The sequence below is a fragment of the Macaca mulatta genome, chromosome 14 (genome assembly GCF_049350105.2).
Source record: "Macaca mulatta isolate MMU2019108-1 chromosome 14, T2T-MMU8v2.0, whole genome shotgun sequence".
NCBI classification, from domain to species: domain Eukaryota; kingdom Metazoa; phylum Chordata; class Mammalia; order Primates; family Cercopithecidae; genus Macaca; species Macaca mulatta.
Window position 1 is genome coordinate 802,134 of NC_133419.1, and position 15,962 is coordinate 818,095.

The 15,962-nt window shown below is 54.9% G+C and overlaps 1 protein-coding gene across 13 annotated transcripts in view; it reads right to left on the reverse strand.

The window, feature by feature from the left end:
- The window catches only part of CHID1 (chitinase domain containing 1), a 42,511-nt gene extending 37,487 nt beyond the window's left edge, over nt 1–5,024 (reverse strand). For 3 of the 13 annotated variants that reach the window (XR_013403191.1, XM_015113187.3, XM_077960501.1), the window contains exon 1: nt 4,968–5,024. Coding sequence is in view for 2 of the 13 variants with exons in the window: in XM_015113189.3 (XP_014968675.2) it covers nt 4,882–4,973 (92 nt within the window). In the remaining 11 variants the exon portion in view is untranslated. 13 annotated transcript variants of the gene reach the window in all.
- Between the last annotated feature and the right edge of the window lie 10,938 nt (nt 5,025–15,962).

Genomic DNA, 15,962 nt, shown 5'->3' on the forward strand with positions numbered 1-15,962 from the left:
TTTCTTTCACAAATTCCACATTGGGGGAATTTCTTTTTCTTTTTTTTCTTTTGAGATGGAGTCTTGCTCTGTCTTCCAGGCTGGAGTGCAGTGGCACGATCTCGGCTCACTGCAACCTCCGTGTCCTAGGTTCAAGTGATTCTCATACCTCAGCCTCCTGAGTAGCTGGGATTACAGGCGTGTGCCACCACATCTGGCTAGTTTTTATATTTTTAGTAGAGATGGGGTTTCGCCTTGTTGGCCAGGCTGGTCTCAAGCTCCTGGCCTCCAGTGATCCGCCTGCCTCCCAAAATGAGCCACCATCCCCAGCCATGGGGGATTTTCCACGTATGTAGAAAACATGAGGATGTTCATGGACGTGGCTCTCCCAGATGCTGGAACACAGACAGGCATGGCCATGCTCGTGATGTGCCAGTCAATGAAGACGCTACAAAGCAGCACTTACACAGTGCAGTCCCACAGAGAAAGCATGTAGGGAGGGGTGCTAAAAATCAAATGATGTGCCCTTAAGGTGGAAGCTTAAGAAACAAAACAAAAAAGTAGCCCAGGAGCGGGGGCTCATGCTCCACTTTGGGAGGCGAAGGCGAGTGGATCCCCTGAGGTCGGGAGTTCGAGACCAGCCTGACCAACATGGAGAAACCCCGTCTCTACTAAAAATACAAAATTAGCTGGGTGTGGTGGTGCATGCCTGTAATCCCAGCTACTCAGGAGGCTGAGACAGGATAATCACTTGAACCCAGGAGGCGGCCGGGCGCGGTGGCTCAAGCCTGTAATCCCAGCACTTTGGGAGGCCGAGATGGGCGGATCACGAGGTCAGGAGATCGAGACCATCCCAACATAGGCTAACATGGTGAAACCCCGTCTCCACTAAAAAATACAAAAAACTAGCCGGGCGAGATGGCGGGCGCCTGTAGTCCCAGCTACTCGGGAGGCTGAGGCAGGAGAATGGCGTGAACCCAGGAGGCGGAGCTTGCAGTGAGCTGAGATCCGGCCACTGCACTCCAGCCTGGGCGACAGAGCGAGGCTCTGTCTCAAAAAAAAGAAAAAAGAAAAAAAAAAAATTGAACCCAGGAGGCAGAGGTTGCGGTGAGCCGAGATCGCGCAACGGCACTCGAGTCTGGGCAACAGAAGCAAAAACTCCATCTCAAAAAAAAAAGGAACAAAACAAAAAATAAACGAGTAGGCTATCTGGAATTACTGGTCATTCTGTTTCTCCTCTTCTGCTTTATCTGTATCTTCTGGTCTTCCTGCACTAAACTTTTATTATACTGTTTACTTTTAGGTTCTACGGACTACCAACAAATGTGATTCTACTTTCTGGCTGGGCGCTGTGGCTCACACTTGTAATCCCAGCACTCTGGGAGGCCGAGACAGGCAGATCACAAGGTCAAGAGATCGAGACGATCCTGGCTAACATGGTGAAACTCCATCTCTACTAAAAATACAAAAAATTAGTCGGGCATGGTGGCGGGCGCCTGTAGTCTCAGCTACTCGAGAGGCTGAGGCAGGAGAATGGTGTGAATCTGGGAGGCGGAGCTTGCAGTGAGCCAAGATAGCGCCGTCTTGAAAAAAAAAAAGTGATTCTACTTTCCATCTTTCACTGGGGTTGGGGGCAGCAGCAGGGGGAGCTGAACAACTACCATAGCCCAGCCAGGCTGTTAGTCCTTCATGAAGCTTCGGGACACTGCTGGGAAGAAGTTCTTGGCTAGTTTCACAGCTCTGGCAGCACAGACCCCTCTAGACCAGCTGAGGGGCCCACACAGCCTGGGCAGAGACAGAGACCTGAAAGGTGGGGAGCTCAGCCCAACCCATTACCCAGCAAGTGGGCACATGGCCTTCCCCTCGGGTCACAGGCTCCTGAGGATATGGGAGCTCAGGCCCAAGAGGCTCCGGGAAGCCCAGCCAGGCAGGTGCACCTGTCAGAAGATGCTGCCAGAGCCAGGCCTACCATAGTGCCTACCCTCCTACCCAAAAGACTTCCTGGCCAGGAACCCGTTTTCACTCCCTCTGAAACCGTCCCCTTGACCCGCTTCCTTCTGCAGAGGCAGACACTGTCCCACTTTGCCCTGTCTCTTCCCTGGGTGAGACTGGTGCTCCTGGTGCAGACTGAGGGGACTGTGGCTGCCCCCGGGCAGGGATTTTGCATGCTTTGGTACCCAATACACCCACAACACACCTGCGTGGGAAGAACACGGTCCTAGAGCAAGGTCAACCAGTGAAGCTCCCCCACCTAGGAGGCAGGGAGCCACAAGACAGCCTGACCTGTACGCTTATAGGGAGTTAGGAAGGGAACTCACAGGGCAAGCACAGCAGCACCTGGTACATGGAGCCACAGGCAAAGCAGTGAGTGCTTGAACAGCCACGGCAGTTCCCAGGGCTGTGCAGAGGGAATAAGAAGGCCCAGGCACAGATCACCACCCTGTGCCCCAACGCCCAACCTCTCCAGCCCCTCTCCTCGGTGACATCCCAGAATCACAACCAAGGGCAGCAGCCTGCTGTCACCTGCCCCTAGCCCCACTATCTTTCTGCTGCAGCTGAGGCTTGGTGTGAGTCAGCAACAGCCCCAGGGAAGGAGGAGAGGGTTCTGGCCCTGGCACAGGGAAGACGGCCCAGAATCACTTGCCTGGCCAGGCTGAAACGGCGGCTGCCTCAGTTCCCAAGCACCCAGTCTTTGACCCCAGCCCATTCCATGACCACTGGCTCCTTCTCTGTCTTCTGGGTGGAAATCTGGGTCAGGGACGAAGGAAAGGAAGGAAAAACCAAATGGGTGGTTCTCCAGGGGACTGGCTCAGGAGTAATTTGAGGGCACACTCAGGTACGAAATGACCAACCACTATGGGGCTGGGTCTCTGCCCCTACCTGCCGTCCTGTAGATCTGAAACAGGGCCACTGTCCACCCACCTAGAGGCCCCTCTGCCTATGACCTCCCTGCCCCCCAACCTATGATTTCACACTTCAGGGAAGGAAGAGGAAAGGATGGAAGAGGAAGAGTCCTGTCAGCATGTGTCCAGCAGAGGGGGCACTAGGAGAACCTGACTGAGCACCAGGCCAGGGCCGGTACTGCCCCTGTCCACTCACACTCAGCTTGCCAGCTCAGCGATGAAGTGCTCGGATACAGGCTGCTCACAAATGCTGGGCTGCTTCTCTGACTTGCCATGGAACTTTCCAGACAACTGCCCCAGGGAGATGGTGTGTGTGATGTGTGAGGGATGCTCACACTGCAACCAGGTCCTTGTCTGGGCTTTGGTACCTCCCGGGCTCCCCACTGCTCACCGGCCGCTCTGCTCTGAGGCCTGTGAGGACACTCTCCATCATGCTCTTCATGTAACACAGACTCCCAGGCTCGCACACACTTTGTTCCTGCATCAAAACGTGTTTCTTCCCCAAATGCCAATGACCTTCCCTTGGGCAGAACGGCCCCGCACACAAAGGGAATGTGGGGTGTTATGGAGAGGCACAGGCCCCGACCCTGGTCACCCAAAGCGGTCCCAGAAATCATTCTGTAACAAGCTAAGGTGGAGCGCTACTGCTCCCACTTTCCTGCACTCCCAGTCCGTAGGTCCAGGACCTCCTCGGTGGTGTTGATGGAAAGGATGGGAGTCACAGCAGTGGCTTTCCAATGCTTTTCATGGAGACCAGCAGTAAGAAATGCCCTTTGGCTGAGGCAGGAGATTGGCGTAAACCCGGGAGGCGGAGCTTGCAGTGAGCTGAGATCCGGCCACTGCACTCCAGCCCGGGTGACAGAGCGAGACTCCGTCTCAAAAAAAAAAAAAAAAAAAAAAGAAATGCCCTTTACATCACAGCCCAGCACACGTGTATGTCATGTGTGCACATGCGTAAAGCGACAGCAGCCAATCAGAGCTAACTCCATTCTGTGATGGACACACTGACAACTCCTATTCTATTGTGTTTTGAAGAACTGGTGCATGGTGGCTCCGGCCTGTGACCCTAGCACTTTGGGAGGCCAAGAGTTCTTGACTGGTTTTGGCAACAAAGCAAGACCTGGTCTCTACAAAAAATATTTTTCTGCTGGACGGATCACCGCATCAGGAGTTCAAGACCAGCCTGGCCAACATGGTGAAACCCAATCACTAAAAAAGATTTAAAAAATTAGCTGGGTGCAGTGGTGTGCACCTGTACTCCCAGCTACTCGGGAGGCTGAGGCAGAAGAATCCCTTAAACCCAGAAGCGGAGGTTGCAGTGAGCTGAGATCGCACCACTGCACTCCAGCCTGGGCGACAGGGTGAGACTTTGCCTTAAAAAAAAAAAAAATTCTTAGCTGGGTGCGCTGGGGCACACCTGTGGTCCCAAGTAGCTAGGAGGCTCAGAGATAGCACAGGAAGTCGAGGCGGACGGGCGGGAGGGTCACCCTCCAGTTCGGACAGTCAGCAATGGAAGCTTCAAGGTTTGGGGCTAAACCAAGGGTGGGATCCGGTCTGACGCGCCCGCCTTTCACGGGGACCGCGTACCCCTCACTGGGAGGGCAGCCCGCCTGGAGCCCTCCTGCCGCTGCTCCCCCTGGGGGTCCTGGGGACCCAATGGCCACCACTTTGCCACACGAGCCGCGCGCTCACACACTCCTCACCCGCCGGCCACATCCCGTCTGCGCACTCAGGCCCCTTCCACCAGCGCGCCTCGCTCTCAGGCTCGCTCGCCCTAGCGCACGCGCTCCACCTCCCACTCGCGGTTCCCCCGACACGCGCCCCCGTCCACACTCGCCCTCCACCCCCGCCCTCGCTCACCCTCGCACTCACAGCAACCTTCTCTCACCTTCGTTCACCCTCGCCCTCACACCCTCTCACACGCCCCCTCACACACTCGCTCTCACGCGCCCGCGCGGCGTCGCTCGCGACCCCACGCCCGTCCCGCCCGGGGCCGAACCTCGCTGCCCGGCGCGCCCACTTCGCGAAAGGGAAACTGAGGCCGTGCAAGGAGGAAGAGCAGGTCCCGGCCGCCGCGGGGCTCACCTGCATGTCAGGGAGGCCTGACGGCCACACACTCACAGCCGGAAGACGCTCCAGCGCGCCGGAAGTCCCGCCCCAGGCGCCCGCGCGCCGCCGCCGCGCACGGCATGCTGGGACGGAGAGGGGCTGGGCCAGGAGTGGGGGCGGGCCGGGGCGGGGCCGGAGCCCGGGCCAGGCGCGTTCACTTTGAGCCCCTCTAGTGCTCGCGCTGTAGCCGGCTCCCAGGTTCCCCGCCCAGGGGGCACTAGGTTCCCAGCGCCACGGCTCCTGGGCAGTCCTGGTGCCCACGGCGTGGGGCCGCACGGGGCCTCGGGCTCCAGGGCCTCTGCCCTGCTGGGCGGTGCTGGGAGAACCCCGCGGTGGGCTCCGCCCCGGCACACTCCTCCCGGGACCCGGAGTCCCCCCAGCCGCCTCCTGGGTGGGCCATCTCCATCCCCAGGCCGATGGCGCCCGAGACGCAGTCTCCAGCGGGGACGGCCCGAAACGCGCGCTCTCTCGGTCCGCAGCCCCGCCTTGCACATTGCACAAGCCGGAGCCCCGGGAGGCAAACCGAGTTCCCGACTCAGCCGCTCGTGCTTGGATGAACGCGCGCGTGGCCAGCACTTTCGGTAACCGCGCATTCTACTCGGCACAGGCTGTCCGACCGCCACACCCAGCCCTAGCCGTTCCCAGCGCAGTTTCCTGCAGAAAACCGCACGGCCGGGCCCCACCCTGCCCCGCTCTGCCGTTCCCGGGGCGCGCGTGGGCTCCGAGACACCCTACACGGCTGCTTCCCCATTTCTGCGGCTTGGGAGCTTTCTCCTTAAACTAAGCTTTGTTCTTTCTAGTCACGTTTCCTTCTTTCCCTTCCCGGTATTTTCTGCCAGCTGACGCCCTCGCCTTTCCTAGAAGGGGCTGGGGGCTGCATGCAGTGCGAGGCACGTCCCCCACCAGCTGTGGGCTTTCACCCAGCTCAGCACTCGCTCTCAGCAAACGGCTTGGATGGTGGCCTGACACCTGAGCTTTGGGGGTGAAGACCTAAAGTCGGCAGAGCTCTGGAAAGGGTCCCAGTAAGCTATGGCAGGTGTCTTCAGGGACATATGCGCAGTCCTCGCAATGCTAAGGAGGCCATGCAACTTCTCTTAGGAAAGGCGCTTAGCCATTGAGGTCAGAGGTCTTTGGCGCTAAAGAATTGCAGAATCGATCGGGAGCCACCGCCTTTAATCCCAGCACTGGCCGGGCGCGGTGGCTCACGCCTGTAATCCCAGCACTTTGGGAGGCCGAGACGGGCGGATCACGAGGTCAGGAGATCGAGACCATCCTGACTAACACGGTGAAACCCCGTCTCTACTAAAAATACAAAAATTAGCCGGGCGCGGTGGCGGGCGCCTGTAGTCCCAGCTACTCGGGAGGCTGAGGCAGGAGAATGGCGGGAACCCGGGAAGGCGGAGCTTGCAGTGAGTGGAGATCGCGCCACTGCACTCCAGTCTGGGCGACAGAGCGAGACTCCGTCTCAAAAAAAAAAAAATAATAATAATCCCAGCACTTTGGGAGGCCAAGGCGGGTGGATCACTTCAGGTCAGGAGTTCGAGACCAGCCTGGCCAACATGGTGAAACCCTGTCTCTACTAAAAATACAAAAATTAGTCAGGCATGGTGGCGCATGCCTGTAATCCCAGCTACTGGGGAGGCTGAGGCAGGAGAATTACTTGAACCTGGGAGGCAGAGGTTGCAGGGAGCAGAGATCACTCTGCACTCCAGCTTGGGTGATAAAGTAAGACTCAGCCTCAAAAAAAAAAAAAAAAAAAAAAAAAAAAAGAATTGCAGAATCTACTTAGGGTTCACTCTGGGCCAGAACTACAGACCCCAAGAGCAGATGGGAGGATAGGAAGCCCCCAGCTAGGCCCCTCTGCAGAGCTCCCACCGGGTCGGGTTCCTGGGGGAGTCTTGTCAGTTGCCAGCACAAAGTGGTCCGCCTCCCAAACTGCATAGTTTGTGCCAATGGGCCCTGTGTACCTGGATTGAAAACTGACTTCTTTAGGTGGGCACCCATCTTTTAGCCTCAGGAAGATGTTTAATGAGACATACCAAGGTTTAAGAGACTCAGAACCAAAGTGTTAGCATTCCTGTATTAAGTGAAACTTGAACCAACATTTCGTATTTTATGTTTTTGGAACATCTAAGATAACTTGCAGTTCACCACGTTTACATTTTGAATCTGTTAACTTGTATGAGTTTTTAGCTGGGTGTAGTGGCTGACCCCTGTAATCCCAATGCTTTGGGAGGCCAAGGCAGGAAAATCCCCCCCTACTCCAAAAAAAAGTATTACAATGAAACAGGGTTTCACTCTGTCACTCAGGCTGGAGTGCAGTGGATCATGGTTCACTGCAGCCTCCATCTCCTAGGCTTAAGCAATCCTCCTGCCTCGGCCTCCCCAAATGCTGGAATTATAGACATAAGCCACCTCACTACGCCAATGCATGAGTTACTGAAGCGCCCAAGATGCTGTTGTCAACTCAGACAACCTAAAGCATGCAAAAACCCTAAAGCATACAAAACGGAGTGAAAAGAGACTTCATTTATAAATTGTTTGAAATGTTGAAAATTGCTTAATTGAGTTTGTAGATGGGACCAAATATTATGCAGAAGCCCCTTTAAAGTGGCCACAGGCCGGGCGGGGTTGCTCACACCTGTAATCCCAGCACTTTGGGAGGCCGAGGTGGGCGGATTGCCTGAGCTCAGGAGTTCGAGACCAGCCTGGGCAACATCTCTACTAAAATACAAAAAATTAGCTGGGCTTGGTGATAGGCACCTATAGTCATAGCTACTTGGGAGGCTGAGGTGTGAGAATCGCTTGAACCGGGGAGGTAGAGAATGCAATGAGCCAAGGTTGAGCCACTGCACTCCAGCCTGGGCAACAGAGTAAGAATGTTTAAAAAAAAAAAAAAAAAGGCTGGGCACAGTGGCACATGCCTGTATTGCCAGCACTTTGGGAGGCCAAGGCAGGCGGATCACTTGATCTCGGATTACCTGAGCTCAGGAGTTCGAGACCAGTCTGGGCAACATAGTGAAACCCCCCTCTCTACTAAAAATACAAAAAAATTAATCGGGCATGGTGGTGTGCACCTGTAATCCCAGCTACTCGAGAGGCTGAGGTAGGAGAATTGCTTGAACCTGGGAGGTAGAGGTTGCAGCGAGCTGAGATTGCGCTGTTGCACTCCAGCCTGGGTGACAGAGCAAGACTCTGTCTCCAAAAAAAAAAAAAAAATGACTATAAAGTCTTCTAGGCTTACAAAGGGATTAATAGGGGTTTGTAAAATTGAACTTAACAGGTTAATAAATTGGATTTTGAATTTATAACTTCAATGTATTGAAATTAAATTTTAATAAATCAAATCCTCGCTGTTGAAATGTAATGTAAATCCAAGCATAACCACCTTGCCCAGGCACTAAACCAGCCCTCAGCCCCCGATTCCTAGCCCTCCCTACCAGGGGTGGGTGTGGGGTGCTCTGGCGGAGGTCCAGGCTCTGCCCTGTAGGCCCGGGTCTGACTTGCCCTGAAGCCCTCCTGCTTGCCCACGGCCTGTCTGCAGTGGGCATGGGGGGACAGAGGAGAGCAGGGGCAGCCCGGTGGGGTGAGGAGGCCTGTAGAGATGAGTGTTTTTGTTGCTGACTGGATCCCTGGCTCCTGCTTTGGGAGACCCCATGCTTTACCTGGCATGTTCCTGGGTCCCCAGCCTGAGGATGCCTCTCAGAGACATCCTCAAAAGCACTGGAAGGCTGGGAGTGGTGGTTCATGCCTGTAATCCCAGTGCTCTGGGAGGCTGATCACTTGAGCCCAGGAGATCAAGGCTGCAGTGAGCCGTGATTGCACTGCTGCACTCCAGCCTGGGCGACAGACAGGACCCTGTCTCAAAAAAAAAAAAAAAAAAAAATTACTCGCACCTGGTTGTTGGAGGTGCCTAGTGGCTGTGAGATCTTTGGGGCTGGGTTTTTGTCTTCCCCGAGCTGGCCAGTGCTCCTGGGTGGGGTCGCAGGCAGCTCTGGGCGACTCCTCATTTGCAGAGTCAGCACAGGCAGGGCCCTTCTCGACAGTGGCAGCCTCGTGACTCTGTCCTGTTCTAACTAGGAGACCTTGGCCTGGGTCACCCAGAGGGCAGGACCTGGGCCACTATTGCTGACCACGTCCTGTCACTCCTAGGCCTTGAAACATTCCAGTTTAGAGACCGGAAGCCCAGGAAGAGAAGGACACACACCAGCACTCCCTGCTGCCGAGCCCTCCCCACCTGTGGACGGAGACATCCTCTCTGGGTGCTGGGATAAGCAAATCCAGGGCCAGCAGGAGGGAGAAGTGGCATACTCACGCCCAGCGGAAGCTTCTGGATCCAATGCCAGAGCCAGCACAGCAGATCTCTGTCTGTGTCCCACATGTGGGCCCCTGTTGGCCTGGCCAGCCCTGGCCAGTGACAGTTGCATGTAGGTGTCTGGTTGGCTGCCAGGCTGATGCTGAGCCCCGAGGTGGGCATATGTGGTGGTACATGGCCCTAGCTGTGTGTATTTGCCTTTTGCAAAGGGCTGTGCATCATGGCATCATCGTGGGTTTCATGCTTCTCTCTATCACATGGCCAACTTAAAGTACCGCAAGCTGGCCGGGTGTGGCAGCTCACATTTTGGGAGGCTGGGAAGGGCAGATTGCTTGAGCCTCAGGAGTTTGAGACCAGCCTGGACAACGTGGTGAAACCTCGCCTCTACAAAAACATTTATAGATTAGTTGGTCCTGGTGGTGCATATCTATAGTCCCAGCTCCTCGGGAGGCTGTGTGGGAGGGTCATCTGAGCCCAGGGAAGTGAAGGCTGCAGGGAGCTGTGATCACGCCACTGCACTCCTGCCCAGGTGACAGAGCCAGACCCTGTCTCAAAAAAAAAAAAAAAAGAAAAAAAAAAGAAAAACTCTGAAAGCAAAGGGGAGGGGCCGGCTGCCTGGCCTTGATGAGGTCAAGAGGTAGCATTTCTCCACATGTGGTGGGTTGAATGGCGGCCCCCGAAAGCTTCTCTAAGTCCTCACCCCCATACCCATGAATGCAACCGTGCAACCGTATCTAGAAATAGGATCTCAGCTGGGCGCAGCGGCTCACACCTGTAATCCCAGCACTTTGGGAGGCTGAGGCAGGTGGATCACCTGAGGTCAGGTGTTCAAGACCAAGCCTGGCCAACATGGTGAGACCCCATCTCTCCTAAAAATACAAAAATTAGCCGGGCATGGTGGCATGCACCTGTAGTCCCAGCTACTCTAGAGGCTGAGGCAGGAGAATCCCTTGAACTTGGGAGGTGGAGGCTGCAGTGGGCTGAGATTGCAACACTGCACTCCAGCCTGGGAGACAGAGTGAGACTCTTGTCTCAAACAACAACAACAACAGCAACAACAACAAATAGAAATAGGATCTCTGCAGAGGTAACCAGGGTGAGGGTCTTGGGATGAGATCATTCTGGATATAGGGTGGGCCCTAAATCCATTGACAGGGGTCCTTATAGGAAGAGAAGGAAGGTTGGGCACAGTGGCTCACGCCTGTAATCCCAGCACTTTGGGAGGCCAAGGCGGGTGGATTACTTGAGGTCAGGAGTTCAAGACCAGCCTGGCTAACATGGCAAAACCCCATCTCTACTAAAAATACAAAAATTAGCTGGGTGTGGTGGCACACACCTGTAGTCCCAGCTACTCGGGAGGCTGAGTCAGGAGAATCGCTTGAACTCGGGAGGCAGAGGTTGCAGTGAGCCAAGGTCTCGTCACTGCACTCCAGCCTGGGCAACAGAGTGAGACTCCGTCTTAAAAAAAAAAAAAAAAAAAAAAAGGAACAGAAGGGAGAGGCAGCATTGAGCCAGATGCAAGGGGTGAATGTTGAGGCGGGGCCTCCAGAAGGAACCAACCCCACTGACACCTGCTTCTGCGTTTTGAATGACGAGGCCAGAATGTGTTTCTGTTGAGTTGCAGCCTCTGATTTGTGGTCATTTTTCAGAGAGTCTTAGGAAGCTCATATGGCTGTGTGGAAAGCCTGCAGTGATAATTTTAGTCAGTATGCTTTCTTTTCTTTTTTTTAATCTTTTTTTTGGAGTCTTGCTCTGTTGCCCAGGCTGGAATGCAGTGGTGCCATCTTGGCTCACTGCAACCTCCACCTCCTGAGTTCAAGCAATTCTCTTGCCTCAGCCTCCCAAGTAGCTGGGATTACAGGCACCTGCCAACACGCCCGGCTAATGTTTGTATTTTTAGTAGAGATAGGGTATTACCATGTTGGCTGGGCTGATTCTTGAACTCCTGACCTTAGGTGATCCGCCCACCTCGGCCTCCCAAAGTGCTGAGATTACAGGTGTCCGCCACTGTGCCAGCCTTATTTTCTAACTCTCTTTTTCTCAGACCAACCTTAAAATTGATGAATATTCCATCAGCTCACCTGACTGGGCCTACAGAGAAGCCTGGGCTGGAGGCCGGGTGGGTGGGTGCTGGCCCGGAGGGAAGTGCTTGCTGCAAAACCGCCTGGTCAGGGAGCCCCTCGGGTGCTGGGAAACTGACGGTGAGCAGGGCTGGTCTGGCCTGTAGAGCCGGGGGGCATTGCTCCACGGGGGTCTGAGGGAGCCCGGAGGCTGTAGACTCCTGCTCTGGGGCTAACAGGAGGCCTGGAGTAGCAGCATCTGTAGGTGGAGGAACAACAGGATTTTCATGGCACCTCCCCACCCCTCCCCCAGCTGGTGTCACCTGCTGTATGGCTCCTGTGTGGCTCTGGGCATTTGGAGAGGTGGGGGGCATTTACTGATGACTGATGGTGCCTGTGGGAGTGGACTTGGCGGTACTGATGAGGAGACACAGGACAGAATGGGGGACATCCTGACATGCCCTGGAGCCCCAGAGGCTTCATGACACCCCCCACGTTGTCCTTGGGGTGCACCTTACACACTGAGGCCTGGTAATCATTAGGTGTTCCTTAGGATCTAGGTTTGTCTGGGTGTAGCAGAGCCCCCAGCCACGCTGTTCCAGACAGAGTGCTAGCCATCAAACTGTTCTGAGGGGGCGGGGGAAAGGCAGGAATTCAACATCCTGCCCCAGACGGGCACACGTCACCTCTGTTACGGGGTGAATTTTGTTTCCTAAAAACACATATGTTAGCCGGGTGTGGTGGCTCACACCTGTAATCCCAGCACTTTGGGAGGCCGAGGAAGGCAGATGACCAGGTCAGGAGATCGAGACCATCCTGGCTAACACGGTGAAACCCTGTTTCTACTAAAAATACAAAAAATTAGCCGGGTGTGGTGGCGGGCGCCTGTAGTCCCAGCTACTCAGGAGGCTGGGGCAGGAGAATGGCGTAAACCCGGGAGGCGGAGCTTGCAGTGAGATTGCGCTTCTGTACTCCAGCCTTGGAGGCGACAGAGCATGGACTCTGTCTCAAAAAAAAAAAAAACCCACATATGTTAGGTCCTAGCCCCAGTGCCTCAGGATGTGACCTAATTTGGAGGATTGTGGCAGATGTAATTAGTTCAGATGAGGTCACTAGGGTGGGCCCTAATCCAATAGGACTGGTGTCCTTTTTAGAAGAGGAGATTATGGCCTTACGCAGTGGCTCGCACCTGTAATCCCAGCACTTTGGGAGGCCGAGGCAGGCAGATCACTTGAAGCCAGGAGTTCCAGACCAGCGTGGACAACACAGTGAAACCACAGCTCTAGGTCAGACACAGTGGCTCACGCCTGTAATCCCAGCACTTTGGGGAGGCCAAGACGGGCAGATCACAAGGTCAGGAGATCGAGACCATCCTGGCTAACATGGTGTGAAACGCCATCTCTACTAAAAAATACAGAAAATCAGCCGGGTGTGGTGGCAGGCACCTGTAGTCCCAGCCACTTGGGAGGTCGAGGCAGGAGAATGGCATGAACCTGGGAGGCGGAGCTTGCTGTGAGCCGAGATTGCGCTGCTGCACTCCAGCCTGGGCGACACAGCGAGACCCCATCTCAAAAAGAAGAAACCACAGCTCTACTAAAAATTAAAAAAAAAAAAAATTAACTGGATGTGGTGGCAGGTGCCTGTAATCCCAGCTACTCAGGAGGCTGAGGCTGGAGAATCACTTGAACCCCGGAGGCGGAGGTTACAGTGAGCTGAGATCACGCCATTGTCCTCCAGCCTGGGGGACAAGAGCAAAACTCCATCTCAGAAAAAAAAGAGGAGATGAGGACACAGAGGAGCACCCTGTGCAGACCCAGGGAGAAGATGGCATCCGTAAAGCCAGGGAGAGAGGCCTCAGGAAGAGCAGGCCTGGTGGACATCTGGATTTGGACTTCCAGCCTCCAGGACTATGGGAAGACAAATGTCTGTGGTTCCAGCCGCCCAGGGTATGGGACGCTGCAGGGCAGGCCCAGATCCAATCTCTCTGCATATTCTGTTGTCACCAGGCAATGCCTAGCTGCAAAGGAGGCTGGGAAATGTAGTCTTGATTCTGGGTGGCCACATGCCCACCAAGTCAGGAAAGCAGCTACTGTAGAAGGAGGGGAGACTCAGCGGCAGTGGTGGACTCGCAGTCTCTGCCGTCGCAGCGCGTGTGCAGGTCTGCAGAGCACACAGGGTACGTGCTGCTTCCTGCTCATTGGGTAGCCATGTGACAACCGAGTCCCTGGGAATTAAACCAGCAGAGAGCTCAGCTCTGCAGGGAGGTAATAAAGGTGTCCTGCCATCCCTGCCAGGCTGAAGCAATCAGCAGTGCTGATGCTCTCTGTATATTTGGAGTGCCAGAGGCTGTGGGTTTTTCCCTTCTTTTTTTTTTGAGAGTCTCATGTCACTCAGGCTGGAGTGTGGTGGTGTGATTTTGGCTCACTGCAACCTCCACCTCCAGGATTCAAGCAATTCTGGTGCCTCAGCCTACCAGAAGCTGGTATTACAGGTGCCCACCACCATGCCCGGCTAATTTTCATATTTTTAGTAGACATAGGGTTTCACTATGTTGGCCAGGCTGGTCTCAAACTCCTGACCTCAAGTGATCCACCTGCCTTGGCCTCCCAAAGTGCTGGGATCACAGGTGCCAGCCACCACGCCTGGCCAGCTGTGGGATTTTTCTTAGTTTATATTCTTTCAATCTTCCTTTTAACGTTAGAATTCCCAGAGCTGGGCCAGGCGCAGTAGCTCACACCCGTAATCCCAGCACTTTGAGAGGTCAAGGCATGGTCCTGGGCTGATGCGATTTGCTGCTGCGGGAGAGATGGCCAGGACAGTGGCTTCCCTTGGCATCACCAGTGAGTGAGGCCACAGAGGTTCGTGACAGTCCTGCAGCCCCACTTTGCTGCCAGGCTGGCTGGGCAGGGGAGCAGAACGGGTGTGTGCTGCGCATCCACATGGTATGGTTGGCGTCTGATGGTGTGGAAGTCCAGTGCGGGATAGTCAGGCTGGCAAAATGGGTCACACCTCAGAACTGCCTTGCATGCTCTTAAAAACCCCAGCACTTAGGCTGTACATCCTGGCCCATCCCATCAGACCCTCTGAGGGTGTCACTAGTTATCAGCCGCTCCACTGGTCTACCCCTTGGGTTAGGAAGGGGCTCCCAGGATTTCCACGTCGCCTTCCTGTTACAGTAGGTAGCCAGTCAGACATGAACGGGGCGGGAGAGGGCTCCCCCGCTCCCCGCTTTCAACCAGGAAAGTCAGTCGACCATCAGGTGATGGTCAGGGAGCTGTTTGTTTGTTGTTGTTTTGTTCTTTTTTTTTTTTTTTTGAGATGGAGTCTTGCTCTGTCACGCAGGCTGGAGTGCAGTGGCGTGATCTCGGCTCACCGCAACCTCCGCCTCCCGGGTTCACACCATTCTTCTGCCTCAGCCTCCCGAGTAGCTGGGACTACAGGCACCTGGCTATCACCGCGCCTGGCTAATTTTTTGTATTTTTAGTAGAGACGGGATTTCACTGTGTTAGCCAGGATGGTCTCGATCTCCTGACCTCGTGATCTGTCTGCCTTGGCCTCCCAAAGCATTGGGATTACAGGCGTGAGTCACCGTGCCTGGCCTTTTTTTTGAGACGGAGTCTAGCTCTGTCACCAGGCTGAATTGCCTGGCTGTTAGTTTGTTTTTGAGAGAGCCTCGCTCTGTCGCCCAGGCTGGCTCACTACAACCTCCATCTCCTGGGTTCAAGTGATTCTCCTGCCTCAACCTCCTGGGTAGCTGGGACTACGGGCATGCACCACCTTACCCAGCCAATTTTTTTTTTTTTTTTTTTTTTTGAGACAGACTCTCGCTCTGTCACCCAGACTGGAGTGCAGTGGTGCAATCTTGGCTCACTGCAACCTCTGCCTGCCTGGTTTAAGCAATTATCCTGCCTCAACCTCCCAGGTAGTTGGGACTACAGGCATGCACCACCATGCCCTTCTAATTTTTTATTTTAATTTTATTTATTTATTTATTTATTTATTTATTTATTTATTTGAGATGGAGTCTCGCTCTGTCACCCAGGCTGGAGTGCAGTGGCACGATCTCGGCTCACTGCAAGCTCCGCCTCCCCAGTTCACGCCATTCTCCTGCCTCAGCCTCCCGAATAGCTGGGACTATAGGTGCTCACCACCACGCCCAGCTAATTTTTTGTATTTTTAGTAGAGACTGGGTTTCACCATGTTGGCCAGGCTGGTCTTGAACTCCTGACCTCGTGATTCCCCTGCCTCGGCCTCCCGAAGTGCTGGGATTACAGGCATGAGCCACTGTGCCTGGCCTTGACTATACATCTTATGCAGGAGCTTAGGGGGCTGCCCCTCTGTTGGCCCAAGGGTCCCCTGAGCAGGTATCCCCCACCAGAGGCTGCTTGGGACAGACCTTGATGATGTCATCACCCTTCTGCCTAGTGAGGTGTCTGGCCTCCTTGGCCTTGGTCACCCCCAACTGCCCTTCTCCTTTGAGAGCAGGGGGCCCACTGATGTGGCTGCACCCCCACAGCCTCAGAGGATGGCCCTGAGAGCCTGTGAAGGTGCTGGCCCTGTGCAAGTTACACATTTCCAAGCCTTTGGCAGGAAGGG